Source organism: Telmatherina bonti (genome assembly GCF_933228915.1).
Source record: "Telmatherina bonti genome assembly, chromosome: 2".
Classification (NCBI taxonomy): domain Eukaryota; kingdom Metazoa; phylum Chordata; class Actinopteri; order Atheriniformes; family Telmatherinidae; genus Telmatherina; species Telmatherina bonti.
In genome coordinates, this window is record NC_136620.1 from 37,247,304 (window position 1) to 37,263,157 (window position 15,854).

Below are 15,854 nucleotides of genomic sequence, written 5' to 3' on the forward strand. Positions count from 1 at the left end.
TTAAGGACACAAGGACAGAAGACATTCAAAGCGGAATGAGTCTGAATCAGCTGTCAGGTTTGACTTATTTGCCATGAATGCACCTGGCAAACTTAAATTGTTTTATCTCATTTTAAAATCAAATTAATTTGCTTTGACTATGATAGTTCTTATTTTCTGTCTTTTTCAATCAAACTGTAAATATTATTGGTGGGTTCTTTCGAGAACGACTTGTGTCTCAGCTGAAACAGGCGGCTGATTGGTCACTTTCATTAATGCCTATTTAAGGCACAGTTTGGAGATATTTGGAGATCCAAATAAATTTCAGTCGAGTCCAGTTAAGCCAAATCTATAAAGAAATTGTGCATGAAATAGCTTAAATTCAGTATTTAAATGTTTCGTGCTTGTACGGTTATGTGTTTTAGTCTGTGGAGTAAAACAAAAGAGCTTCAGCTGAAATAAAACTGGCTGCGTAACACGAGAACAGCTCTAAGATGACAGAAATGGATTTCTTTGAGTTTTTATGGTTTGCAAATGGAAGACACTGAAGAGTATTTCTCAAATTCTCCCTTCACTTCTGGTTAAACATACCCAACAATACACTAAACAAACACTCAGCAGCTGAAGCTGGAGGCTGGAAAAGCAGATATTTACCTGCAAAAGAAGCGGAAACCCAGGCAAACGACAACATTGTCACTGCTCTCCCAGTGCAGATGTATATTAATGTTTTTCTCTTCTTTATGCACTCTGCTTGCCAAAGCATGTGCGTGTGTGTGTGTGTGTGTGTGTGCATCTGTGCACTTCATAACGTTGGTTGCCACAGTTACCAAAACGCCAACCTCACAGCGTCATTGCTTCAGACAACCTTCACACACAGAAAAAAGAGTTGCTTTCTCTCCCATTCATCCGCTCATCTACCTGTCCACCTATTGGTTAAAAATGGAAGTCAGTTGAACTTTCTCTTATGCAACGTGATCTACGTCTGTGTGTGAGCGTGTGTGTGTGTACACTTTATATACGTTGCATGCATGCACACTGCCATGGCTACGAGCCGGCCTAACCAGCGTCATCGTTTTCAAAACCACCTTCACAGTAAGCAAAGAGAGGAGGAAAAGGATTCAATCAGCACCCCTCCGTTCCACACCTGCACTCACACGCACACAACTTCTGCTTCTGGTGTGATCTCATATTCCGCTGAGCTCACCCCATCCGCTCAACAGGGTCCAGTGGCGCAGAAGGAGAGACGGAGAAGGAGAGGAGAGCGGAGAAGGCTTGACTTCATGCATACTGATTTGATGGGAGCTATCTGAATGTGTTTCTGAGGGTGTCTGGCTTGAATCATGTCTTCCTCTTAGGGAAGCAAAGGGAAGGAAAGGAAGACGGAGCGGAGAGGAAATATTGACAGTTTACTGTGTCACCTCACATCACCATCCTCCGCTCATGATAGCACAGCTGGGAGCTGCCAAGGGTGCTACTCTGATCCATATTTGGAGAAAACCGGAAACTAAGCCTGTCTCTGTGTGACCGGGTGGATTGGTCACAGGGTGTCTCTACTGTAAATGTTACTGTGGGCCACACTCCAGATTGTGTCGACTATCGCTGCTGTATTGTAAATCTAAAACCACTGGATGTAACATTTGGCTGCTGTCTTGTGCTCTTCAGAACTGCCTCTGCCTTACAATGGCCGACGACAACCGGTTGCCACAGGATACAGGATTCAAACTGATCATGTGATCTGACTCCCTCACACTTCCTTGCCGTCTCTCATCGGTAAGTCATGTGACTGGCTGTGAGGTTATTTTAATGTTTCATGCTCTTTTTACACTGCTTGTTGGTCATTGATATAAAAAACTTTTTTAAAAAAAAGAAAAAATCCAAAGCCAGAAATGAAAACATCAGCGACACACCACCTCTCTCCCGAGCCTTCACCTTCACACGTCTGCACCGATCACGTGGTGGTAATCAGCCAAATGTACAAACACCTTCATTAATGGTTGAAGGACAAAAGTGGAGGGCAGAAAAGGGCTTTGAATACTCTGCTGACTGTCGTGTGTGTGTGTGTGTGTGTGTGTGTGTGTGTGTGTGTGTGTGTGTGTGTGTGTGTGTGTGTGTGTGTGTGTGTGTGTTGTCAGTAGATGATAATGCTCAGGACGGATGAGAGCCACTCTGTTGCCAAGGTGACGGACAGGGCTGTAAACACGCTACCCCTGACTCATCTCTCCACAATAGAGCATCTCTCCCTCACACACACATGTACTCTCTCTCTCTCTCTCTCTTTCTCTCTCTATAACACACACTCTCTCTCACACACACACACACACACACACACACACACAAAACAGTCCAATTTAAGGGAGACAAGAGGATCTGGAGATGAGAGCCACTCCAAGCTGCTTAGCTGTACATCTGAATAGACCTGTGGAATAAAACGCAACCTTTTCTGTCATATACGCGCTTATTTATAAACACACATCCGACACACTCACACCACCTAACACACACACACAGTTACCTTGTGATTGAACCAACAAACAGGAGTCTGTTGGTTTTTGTTCTCAGACTTCATCAAAGTTCAGAAAATACTTAAAAACACAAAGCAAACATCATTCACAATGTTTTTTTCTTTTGTTTGTATTTGCACAAGGCTAAACAAATAGCATTTACAACTTCTAACTGGACATTTTTCCACTCTTACTGGCTCTTTGGCCATCATGTGAGATGCAACACCAAAGACCAAGTGTAAAAAATACTAACAACTCTGAATCCACTTATAATCCAGCTTGTTTTCACTTAGAAAACAGTCAAATATACTAAACGCCTCATTTCACAGGGGGATCATGACCCGGCGGCTGAGTAGCTCCACACGTTCGCACACTGAAGACTCCATCTTTCTGAGGCCAGACGAGGACCCCGTCTGGCTGGACGAGCCCACAAAGACTGACAAAATAGGCGATGGAGCCTTTAAAAAAGATGGGCTCCTTGACTGTAAAGATGGACCCTCAGGGGGACAAAGCCCACAGGGAGAGGAAGTCTTTATTCATAAGGTGTATACGCTGGTGATTGAGATCCACTGCTGGGCTGCGCTGTTCATCATCTCCCAGGTCACGGTATGTGAACAGGTTTAAATCAGAGTGAAATAATCTCTTCAGTGTTTCTACAACACCAAGACTAACCATTCCTTCAGCAGGACGAGGTGTTTTCTCTTCGTGTTCTGTTTATAGAGGACTCTTCCTGTGTAATCGTTGCTTCTTTACATCTCTGTCTTAATTGATTCCATGTTTGATTCATAGTGGGGCGGTATAGGGACAGGTGCAACGGTACAGTAAGACAAAATAAAGATGTCCCTTCCTAATGCTGCCATGATTATTGTACTAGACAGCATGGGGTCCATTTTCATGTTTTCCATTTGCTTTTTACATGATTACCAGCAGAGGTGGTAATTCCTGGTCCAGAAAGTAGAAGTCCTGCCATGTTTTTGGATCTACCTGTACATTTAGAACAGGTGTTTTCACTAACAGGCTCATTTACCTGGCAGATAAACTCTGCTCATTAAATTCAGCTGGTTTGGTGACTGGTCGGAACAGCTGCCGGATTGTTGCTTTCTGGACCAGGAATCGCCGCCTCTGATTACCAGTAGATGAACCGTTGGAGTTGTGACGTCTGTCCTTCCTCTTTCCCTCCTCTCAGGGTTACTGGGTGTTTTTTGTGGTGGAAGGAAATGGACCGCTCTCCTCCATCTACAAAGTCCTGCAGGTCATTGACTTCTACCTTGGCTTCATTTTACCGTGCCAGCCTATATTTGGAATGGACGTAAGTGTCAGTCTTGTGTCTGTACAGATGTTGAACGTGGATATGGCGCTTTCAGCGTCAGCTGTGTGTTACTGTGTGTGTCTCTGCATTGGTCAGTCCATGGTGTTAATGAAGGAGATGGCAAATACCAAACAGCACAACTGGATCGTCCATGGCACTGCCGGCATTGGTGTGGCCATCTGCGTCGTCATGGTAAGTGGATTAACTAAAACTTTGGTTTCTTTGGGGAGTGTTTAGCTCCTGGAATGACTCATTCATCTGTGGAATCTACACGCTGCTTCTTTTCTTATGTTCATCTCCGCTCAGGTCATGCACATGGTTTGTAAGTGGCGTTACGGCACTGGCTTGTGGTCATCGGGAGCAGTGTCGAGGGACACTGGGGACCGTCGGCAGTCTGTGAGTCGCCAGCCCTCCTTCACACTGTCAGAGTGGACAGACGCCCAAGAGGATCTGCTGGACCTGGACCCTGTGCCTCAGACCCCTGTCTTTGACATGGGCGCGGACACCAGGACGGAGGGAGACGCCGCCACCCTCACCGTCACACCAGTGGGGCTTCAGGAGAGGTTAGAAAAGAGCTTTCTGCTCAGAAACACCCAGGTTAAGGGTATTTTTGGAAGTAAATATAAAAATGGTGGAGGGGTTGGGGTATGTGCTGTGTCAGTGGGTTTTAAATCCATATTTTTACATGACAAATGAGCACAAGTACTGGACACGTATACAAACTAACTGACTGAATCCCACAGGAGAGGCTCCAACGTTTCTCTGACCTTGGACATGTGCACACCAGGCTGCACAGAGCCTTACGGCTATGGAGCCCAGCTCTCTCCCAGAGACCAGTCAGCCCAGGAGTACCTCCGACAGGGAACGCATGTCCTGACCCCCGCCATGCTGCACATGAGGGCCATGGATGACCAGAGCCTGCAGGCTGAGTTTTATGTGAGTGCAGCAGCAGCAGCAGCAGCTCAGCCACCTACACTGTAGATTAGCAGAGACTCACTGGAAAAGACCGACACTGACACATATACATAGACGCGGGCACTAATGCTCACACCCACACAGGCGCAAACACCCATCAGAGCTCTGTACACACCCGTAAGCTTTTCCACCGCCTGTCAGTGGGCGAAGGATGGAGGGCTAAAAGTATTTCTGCATATAAAAACTCCCAGAGGACTCCAGTGTCTGCTAGGCGTAAAGATGTGCATTCTGGATCATACAAACATTATCAGAAGCCTTTAAGTCATGTAGAATTACACAGCAAAAGTTTGAGTGAATGACTTCATGCCTGTTTATATTATTTCTTTAGCATTTGGTAAACGGAAGGCCTTGACTTTTCTGCAAGGAGAGGTTTTTCATGCACCGACTGTTCTTTGTCTGCTGGCAGGAAACTCCCATGAACTTTGTGGACCCTAAGGAGTACAATTACCCAGGATTGGTGAGAAAGAACCGCTATAAAACCATTTTACCAAGTGAGTAACGCCGTCTCACGTTATTAACAGTCTATAGCAGAGTAATCCTGCTGCTTCCGTTCAAATAATTTACTTATGAGCTCATGTGTGTACATCATCTTTTATGCAGTATTTATATTAACACTGAGTCTTAATCACCATTTTGTCACATTTTCAATGTGCAGATACACACAGCAGAGTCATCTTAAAGTCACAGGATGAAGAGGATTTTCTCTCCACCTACATCAATGCTAATTACCTCACAGTAAGTAAACATGTGTGTTTTTATGCACATGTTCTTTTCTCAGCAGCTCAGTCACTATTAGGTTAAATGTGCTCACTAGCATTCGTCTTGCTGTTCTCTGGAAATAAATAACTGTCAGGCCCAGTGATGTTTGTGTATTGGTGTGTGCGTGCAGGGTTTTGGGGGCGAGGAGCGAGCTTATATCGCCACCCAGGGTCCCACTGTGAACACAGTGGGGGACTTCTGGAGGATGGTGTGGCAGGAGAGAAGCCCAATCATAGTGATGATCACCAACCTGGAGGAGAAGAACGAGGTCATTGTGTAGACATGAGTGATATCAATGATTATTTACTGAATCCTGGTGGAACTTCTTATCTTGTGTGTCCATTGCATCCTGTAGAAATGTGCCGAGTACTGGCCCGAGGACACTGTGACCCACGAGGGCATAGAGATCACTGTTGTCACGGTAACCCAAGAGGATGACTACAGTCTGAGGGTGTTTACTCTAAAGGTAATCCACAGGACATCTTTAAATATGTCACAATAAGAAATGTGAAAACATCTTAAAGGATTAGCTCAAACAAAAGGTCAAAAATCCATTTCATAATTTACTACCGAAGGGACCAAGGGCCGTAACATATATGACACATATATATATGCGTCCGTACTAGAAGCTTAGTGAAATCTTATTTTGGCACTGAGATGCTTTCAGTTTAGTCTTGGGTTGCTTTTGTTTCTCCACAGTGTTGTTTAAGTGCTTTTTTCTTTTTAACTTTACATGAATTTCCAGTGAGATTTATTTTACCTGTGTATATATGGTACCAATTAAACCCTTCAGTGGATTACTCGTTATTACAACTGACTGTATAACTACAGAAGCAGAGAACCATTTTCTCGTGATAACAGGACAATTTAAATCATGATTATTTAAATGCAGGGTCTGGAGTTGTTCCTGGTCCATCACAGAACCAACACAAGCATTCAGTCAGACTCGCACGCCCCTTGAGGGAATTTAAACACATTCGATCAGCCAAACATGCGTGTGTTTGGACTGTGGGAAGAAGCTGGGAAAGAACCCAAACATACACAGGGGGAGCTCCACACAGGTCTGCCCCCCTCAGAAACCTGCTTGTTGTTAATATACATGCAATATAAAAAAATTAAGTATGTACATTAATTAATTGCAGTGGATTTTATTGAATGTGTTCATAGTCTACTGGGAGCAGTGCTGGTTTCCAGTCTAAAGGTGGGTTTCTGCTTGCGCAGCGTCTGCATGAGGTCAAGTCGGGCCTGCGTAGCTGACGCAGATGGACTGTATGTTTATACTCGAGTGAAGAGTCTGCAGATGGCAGCAGGGCTGGTATCTGCCAGTAAACTCCACAGAGTTTTTTTCAATGGTTTGCTTTAGTTCCAGCAAGTATTTTCTGTTTTAGAACAGCAATTTTTTATATAAATGGCGTCATTTAGCAATGGACTTATATACATACATATGTATGTTATGCAAACAGTTACAAGACCCAACTTTCTGGAAACTCTATCAAACTCATAAAAAAAAACACTAGTAGTTCTGCGTAGCTGTGTTTGTGTAGCTGTGATACACGTCAGGTCCAAAAAGGTGCACATCAATCCTAAGCAGACCAACACAGAGCCTACGCTGGTTGCGGTGCAACCAACCTGGTCGAAGACTCCTGAAGGCAAGGACCTGCAGGCTTTGGATGCAGCAGTCTGTCTCTGAAGGAGCTCTGTTGGGACTATCAGTGCTCAGGAGACGTGATAGGCTTTCCTTCAACATGGATGAGAGCTTTGTTACTGTCTTCTTCTCTCCTAACAGCCCAGTATAGAGCTGTTCTGTAGGCTACTGAGATGTCTCAGTGTCTTCCATCACTAATCAATTCCTCTGATTTAACTTCTACCAAGTCTAAGAAAAGCTGTAATTGCTACGTTATTTATCAAACACTCATTCAGAAAATTACACATATGACACACATGACTGCAGCCCCACCCTGCGATGGACTAGCAAACTGTCTGGGGTGTATCTGGTCTTTCACCCAAAGACTGCTGGGATAGGCTCCAGCTTCCCCGCGACCCTTCACTGGATTAAGCGCTTAGGATAATGAATGAATGAATGAATGACTGTGGCCCCATGCTTCATCTATTAACTTGTTTTGTAAAGATAACAATAACAAACAGAATAGTTTTACAGGTCGACGTTCGGCTTCCGTATGAAACAACCATGTTGGAGAACAAACAATGTCATAATGTTCTGTTTTAGTATCAATCATTCCTTTGCTTTGTTGCCTACAAATCCAGAAGATGTGATACACCTTTTGTAACCACAAACTAAAGTTGTATCTTGGCTTTCTGCAAATGTTTGTATTTGTTGGTGGTTTCCGTTACGTTCTGCTGTGGCTGCTTTTTTTATTTTTTTTATTTATTTATTTTTTATTATTTACTTACTTTTTTAATTGTTGCTCACATTCACGACATTTTGTACCGAAACTGAGGTCATTGTGGCATTGGCGCTCTGTAAACCCACCACGATTCAGCTAATGCAGCCTGCATCTGAGAAGCACCATGGGATTATTATATAAATGTGCTCAGAGTTGAAAGCTTGTTGTTTGTTTATCTTTGGTTATTTTGTGTATTTGCAGCATCAGTAATTACAGACAGATTGACAACTGGGGAATAGTAGAAATGGATTTGATAGTGCAGAGTACTGTCAAGGGTAGAATAGACAGTGAAGGTTTTTTTTCTTCTTTTTTCATGTCTTGTTTTTACATTCACTGTTGTCATGACAACTGGCACCAATGTAACAATGTGGATATACACGCAATTCAACAGGCCGCTCAGAAATAATGTTTTATGTGTCTTCAAGCGGATTTTATTTCTTTTCTGTGTGGGAACCAGAGTGGGGGAGAGGAGCGCAGTCTGCGGCATTACTGGTACACCTCCTGGCCAGATCAAAAGACCCCAGACAAGGCTCCACCTCTGCTGGAGCTGGTTCAGGAAGTGGAACGAGCCAGAGAGGAAGCCCCGCCCTCCAGTGGTCCCATAATTGTCCACTGCAGGTATGCTGCTGCAGGGCCCAAATAAGAGAGAAAACAATCATATTAAAAGCCTTTTTATGCTTTGTGTGTTTTATCGTGGGAACTTAAAATCCATTTGTCAGTTATTATTTGCTCAAGAAGGATTTCCTTTTGATTATCGTGGAATTGTTTCTAATCAGGACCCTTATAAATAACTCTGGGTTACATTTTTCTCTCACGTCCGTCTCTTTTCTTTTACAGTGCTGGAATTGGTCGAACTGGCTGCTTCATTGCCACCTCCATCCTTTCCAGGCAGCTGAGGACCGAGGGTGTGGTTGACATCCTGAGAACCACCTGCCAGCTCCGTCTGGACAGGTGAGATAAGCTGAGCCCTTATTCCTGCACATGCCTGTCTTCAGGTCTGCCAAAAAAAAATTTTTTAAAAAAACAGACGTCACTTGATTTGACTACGCTCCAAATCACGAGACAACGCTCTGTGAGGTTCACCACAGAAAGGAAAATCTTCAATGTTTCTTCACTTTATCACTGTTTATTAAGAGAAATGACTTGTTTTGAGATGTTCCAAGTGTTTAATGGCTGAAAGTAAAGGCATCAAGGAAAATATACTTTTTATATGCAGCATGCATGGGTGTAAGAAAAAACAACTATGGCTCATTTTCAGGTATCACCTCAAAAAAAAGTAATATTCAGAACAGCTTTTAACCTTTATCCAGTCTAACCACACATTACAGACAGCCCTTGTTTTTAGTTACATGTGTGTTTGACGACTGAGACTCATGTCAGAGAATGTGATGCAAAAGCTTCTCCGTGCTGCAGCTGTGATAAGCTAAAAAACTAAATTTAAAAAGTACAAAAATAAGTAAATTAAATATAATGTGATACTTAGTATTACTTGAGTAAAAACAGAACAATGAATTGCAGAAATATAGAACAAACAGAACTTCCCTACTTGATCTTGATAAAAAAATAAATAAATAAAAGAAAGAAGTTGGTTTATATTATACATTATATTAACATATATATATATATATATATATATATATATATATATATATATATATATATATATATATATATATATATATTATACTGGTTTTAACACCAGTAAACCAGTGAAAATATGACCATAAATAACAAGAAAGAGGCAGCTATGAACGTGGAAAATGATTGATATGATATTTTATAAAAATTATACATACAGTCCCATTTCTGTCCTCTCTGAATGTATCCATGTAACAGCATGCCTGTACCTCATTACATGATTTATATCCTCAAATCCCCTTCATGATATGGATTTTAGCTGGGGAGGTAACAATTAACGGCAGCTCAGCAGCCTCCTCTTTCCATTGTTTTGTTGCAGCTGTATTTTATTATCTTAGTCATTTTAATCACATATAATCGGGTTTTAATGGGTCGTGACCCCACTTCTACATAAAATTGTGTGTATGCTGGATTATTTCCGCTTATAGCTTCCTGCTGTCCTTGTTGCTTGTATTTAAAAGGTAAAAAATCTCACATCTTTTTATTCCTATGGACTTAATTCATTAATGCTTTAAATGTTTGGCTCAGAAGTGGTGGGACAGCCCAGATGGTAACGTAGATAAGAAACGATGCGTCAACCTATAGTTAAAAGCTTTTCTGTGCACAAAAACTGGACCAGTCACTTTGCTCCAGCCTTAAACATCTTTACATTGGAGACTTTGCATGCCTATCTGCAGCTCCTGGATGAGTCCTTTCATATCACTGGTTCAGCCTGATTTGTGGTTTTAGTCAGTGTCTCTATTATCAGATGAATTATCAGGAAATTTTGTTATACATCATAAATTTTCATCTAGCACCACCTTCAGGGCAAATTTCTAATATGTCAAATGTATTAGCTTAAGACAAACCTGGTAAAGTCATGCAGCATGGGACATAAATATGTATTTATAAAAGAATTTAAAGCAGGGAATGACATGCAAAGGCTTTGAAAGGGTAAGACATGTATTGATTACAGAAATAAACATGCTTCAAACAGATAATATCTGGGGTGGTATTGAAGAACTACACAAAGTTTTAACAAGAAAAAGACTTTATACAACAGATGAGTAACTGGGAAAAGGTGAAAATGATCACATTGGTGGTAAAATAACAACCACTAGGTGGCGCTGAAGACTCGTTTAATTACTCTAAGTGAGCCCAGTAAACATGCAGCATGTTGTCAAACAAACATTTATTGCTTGTTTGACAGAAATAATATAATGCAACTGTGTGCTGTAACAAACCAGTGATTATAAAGCATATTTAACTGGTCTTGCAACAAAGCAAAACAAATCTATCCATGACTGTTACCTTCAGTCCTCCCTCCTCTGGTACGCCATCGCTTCTGGTTGCGTTTCTGAGGGTCCCTTTACAGCAGTTTAATTAGCCTGAAATCTGGACTGGGTCCTTAGAACGCTTTCACTCCCTCCTTATCCACCATTCTGTTGCTGTGTTTGGGATAAATGTCCTGTTGTATCAAACAATTTTAACTGAGTTTTCAACTAAGTTTCAACCTCAGTAGCTTGCACAGATAAGAAACAATACAACACAATATGATAGGAAACAATAAATATGATGCGACACAATACAATACAATATGGTATGATATAATATGACATATGATATGATATGATATGATATGATGTGATATGATACGAAACGATACAAAACAATACGATACGATATGATACGATACGAAATGATATAATACAATACAAAACTATACGATGCAAAACTATACGATATGATACGATACGATACGATACGATACGATATGATACGATACGATACGATACGATACGATACGATATGATACGATACGATACAATACGATACGAAACTATGATACGACACGATACAATACGATCTGATACAATACGAAACTATATGATACGATACGATACAATACGATCCGATACAATACGAAACTATATGATACGATACGATACAATACGAAACAAAATTTTAAGATCAGTACAAAACTATATGATATATATGATACGATACCATATGATACAATATAATAAAATATAATACGATACAATATTATACAATATGATACGATCAATACAAAACTATATGACAGATATGATACGGTACGATACGGTACGATACAATACGATACGATACAATATAATACAATACGATACAATATAATACAATATAATACAATATAATACAATACGATACAATATAATACGATACAATATAATACAATACGATACAATATGATATGATATGATATGATATGACATATGATATGATATGATATGATATGATATGATGTGATATGATACGAAACGATACAAAACAATACGATACGATATGATACGATACGAAATGATATAATACAATACAAAACTATACGATGCAAAACTATACGATATGATACGATACGATACGATACGATACGATACGATACGATACGATACAATACGATACAATACGATACGAAACTATGATACGACACGATACAATACGATCTGATACAATACGAAACTATATGATACGATACGATACAATACGATCCGATACAATACGAAACTATATGATACGATACGATACAATACGAAACAAAATTTTAAGATCAGTACAAAACTATATGATATATATGATACGATACCATATGATACAATATAATAAAATATAATACGATACAATATTATACAATATGATACGATCAATACAAAACTATATGACAGATATGATACGGTACGATACGGTACGATACAATACGATACGATACAATATAATACAATACGATACAATATAATACAATATAATACAATATAATACAATACGATACAATATAATACGATACAATATAATACAATACGATACAATATGATATGATATGATATGATATGATACAATTTGACACAATACCATACCATACAACACATTTTTATTGTCAGTGTCTGCAATTTTTTTTTATCACGTCAGCAAGATGTTTACACAGAAACATACTAAAACAGTGCACATACAAAAACTGTGTTCACTTATTCACAAATATATCATAGAAAACACACTCAATGAATTCCTCAAAGTTCTGCGTTTATTTTAAAACTAACTTGTAATTTAAGAGACTTTGGAATTTGGCATCTGCTCTTTAATGGTAGAAGCTCATACAGTTCTCTGTGTTCAATACATGATTTAAACCAGATGTTACATTCTTGGTTGGTCTCAGCATGTTTTGTTTAACAAGACCAGGTGAAACTAAAAAGTTTTAAGACATAAAATTATTGACAAAATGGGCAGCAATGAGGCGACCAGCTAAAGAAACCTGGTGTCATTATCAATGAGCAGAAAGCAACGTGAACAGAACCCAGGAGAATGAAGTCAACAAAATAAAACAAGAAAAACTCAAAACAACAGTGAAGCAAGACTGCAATACCCCAAAACCTGCCAATCAGGGATCTGTTCCAGGAAGCAGATTGTGTTGAAACTGAGCCTGATAACCCAGAGTTTCTAGGTGAGATGACGCGTACCCAAAGAGTCAAAGCAGTCTTGGTTCTAGTAAAATTTACTACTGTTTTTTTAAAAGATATCTTTATACCTTCAGTTGCCTTTATGGTTGTGTTCCCCAGCAGGAAAGAATCTAAATAAAATTAAGACTTTATTCTATTCACCCATATTTTAACCTACATGCTGCAGTTTTAAGAAATTTCCTGACTTGATCAGCAGAGCAGTGGATTCTAGTTTCCCGACTGACTTAGATGTTTTCCACCATGTTGCTTCTCTCTCCTTTGTAGTAGCAAGAGAAGAAGCAGTCGAAGTAGAAGCAGCAGCAGTAGAAACAGAAGCAGCAGTAGCAGTAGAAGCAGAAGAATCAATAGAAGCAGAGGCAGCAGTAGCAGCAGCAGAGGCATTAAGAGCAGAAGCAGCTGCATCAGTAGAAGCATTAAAAGCAGATGATGTAATAGTAGCAGTAGAAGTAGCAGAAGTAGCAGTAGAATCAATAGAAGCAGTATCAGTAGCAGAAGAAGCAGTAGCAGTAGAAGCAGATGATGGCTTTTTGCTGTGGTTGCCAACTCTGTAAAGATACTCAGATTTGATCGGAGCAGCTCAAAGCAGCCGATAAGTCAGAGTTTCTCAGTTTCTCAGCTTCATGTTGTTCATCTGAGGTTGAATTCCTCTCATTTGACGTCTTTGTGATTCTCTCCTGATACACTAAACACCAAATATCCAAACAATAACTCATACTAATTCCACATTTCTCCCGTTTTGTTGTTTTTTTTTTTAGGGGTGGGATGATCCAGACGTGTGAGCAGTACCAGTTTGTTCATCATGTCCTCAGCTTGTATGAGAAGCAGCTGTCTCACGCTGCCGAGGAGTAGAGTGAGCCTTACAGCCACACCCAGACCGAGACACACCACTGTATACCGTACCGCCTCCGGTGGTGCGCACCACTGTACCTACCATCATCTCAAACTCACCCTTTAACAACTTCACATCATACCGTCTTCATCCGAAGGCGGGCTCGTTCCGGCAGGACTGAGGGGTTGGCATTAAGTCTGTGCTTATTGTGTCTTTGAGCGGAGTAAAAACAGAACGGTTGGATCAGATGCAGCCCTCCTAAAGTCCTAATCACTCACCGTAATGTCATCAATCCACACTTTCCTGGTGAGTTGCAGCAGCCAGGCCGGACGTGATCCAAGCCGGCGCTCCCAGCAGCATCTCATCCGTGGTGTTGAAGTCGCTCTCATGCTGATGAGTCTCAGTCGTCAAGGCCTTGTTCTGCTCTCGTTCTCTCATATAAACGATTGTACAGTTATCATGATTAAACTGGAACTGCAGCAAACTCGGAGCTCTTGCGGTGGAAAACTAAGTTCAGTCTAAGAAAGTTAGTGTTGATAATAAGGGCCCTTTACAGCATAAGTGCCAGCATAATTTAAATCTACAGAGATAATCAAAATGCCAGCCTAATATTTAACACTATATTGATATAAAAGTTCACATGACGTATAATCTAGCCTTTTTTTCTCTGACTCTTAATGTAAAAAATAATATTAATAAAGAAAAAAAAAACTATTTTCAGAAGGCCTGAGTCACCTCATCTTCAGGTTGCATGGTGCTAAGTGTTCATTAAAGGCATGTGCAATGTTATGGAACATAGGAATGTAACAGTTAGGTTATTGATTAACTAATTAGGATTTGTGTGCAGTCTACAGTATTACAATTTCACCACCACTGCCTGTGCAGTCCTCATGGCCCATGCCGTTTACAGAAATCATCTTCTGTGTTAAGGCCACATAGGTGTTCACTCAGAGGCATCACAGACAGCGGAGACGCTGAGGAGGCGGAGGCCTCAATCAGAAACCTCACCATGCACACAATCTCCAGTGATATACAGAAAATTTACGAGTCGAGTAGGGAAAAAGCATTTTAAGCCCGCTGTAAAAGAAAGTTAGTCATCCTCGTGCTCTGTGATGCCTCTGCTTTCAACAGTAGCTTACACACATCTGTGAAGTAAGAAGCTCATGATTGTTGTATAGACAGGCCAGGCCTAAACTGTATGAAAGCACAATAGACCAACTAAGGTTGTCTCTCTGATGTTCAGCTGTAAAAGTTCTTTTTTTTTTTCCCCTCGTATTGTGTTTTGATTGTGTTGAGTTTAATGGATTGCATGTGCTGTATGGGACTCCGTAGGTCCACAATCAAAGCGACGTGATTGGTTGTCCTGCTTTTTGTTGTGTAAAAGGGTTTAAGCCTATTATTATACTGCTTGCTCCTAGCCAATGCTTTTGATACAGTTTGCTTTTGTGAAATCAACCAGAGATATTTTTAGAACATTTTGATACAATCCTTTCGAGTAGATGCCTTGTGTATATTTCCGTTTACACCATGATGGAATGTAGCTCATACTGTGGATCAAACCATTGGTTTATATTTGCAAGACTTAATGGAACAAAATGTGACAACTACCTAAGTTACCTTACAGTACAGAAGATAAATAGATTACATTCAGTCTTTAGTATTATTACTTTAGGCCTTTAGGCTTTGCTTTAATATGCTTTGCTTTATGTGTAAGTTTTTATTGTTTTCTTGGAGAATTTTACCTCAGACTGAGTTTTTACGCAGTCCCTACATGCGTCTGTGACTCTAGGTCACTGTCAGTTGACAACCCAGTTCAGAAATAATTGCTACGTGTAAGGCAGCTAAAACAGTGGAGATAGTTTTCTATGTAATAAAAGTTTAAAAAATAAATAAATAAATAAAAAAAACTTCTTTGATCATGAGCATTATCAGAGGATTCGTTTAACTGTGTGGACTTGGACCAATTTGTAAACATCAGCTTAAATGATACTG

The 15,854-nt window shown here is 40.3% G+C and overlaps 1 protein-coding gene across 1 annotated transcript; it reads left to right on the top strand.

Annotated features, from left to right (window-relative positions):
* Positions 1-1,637: 1,637 nt before the first annotated feature.
* On the top strand, positions 1,638-13,882 carry LOC306770367 (tyrosine-protein phosphatase non-receptor type 5-like; the record flags this gene model as incomplete). Its single annotated transcript, XM_079259226.1, has 13 exons — positions 1,638-1,749; positions 2,810-3,086; positions 3,667-3,789; positions 3,886-3,981; positions 4,096-4,352; positions 4,533-4,725; positions 5,171-5,255; positions 5,420-5,499; positions 5,654-5,791; positions 5,879-5,989; positions 8,386-8,546; positions 8,766-8,879; positions 13,789-13,882. The coding sequence occupies exons 2-13, from the start codon at positions 2,817-2,819 to the stop codon at positions 13,880-13,882; spliced, it is 1,722 nt and encodes a 573-aa protein (XP_079115352.1). The 5' UTR covers positions 1,638-1,749; positions 2,810-2,816.
* Positions 13,883-15,854: the final 1,972 nt, after the last annotated feature.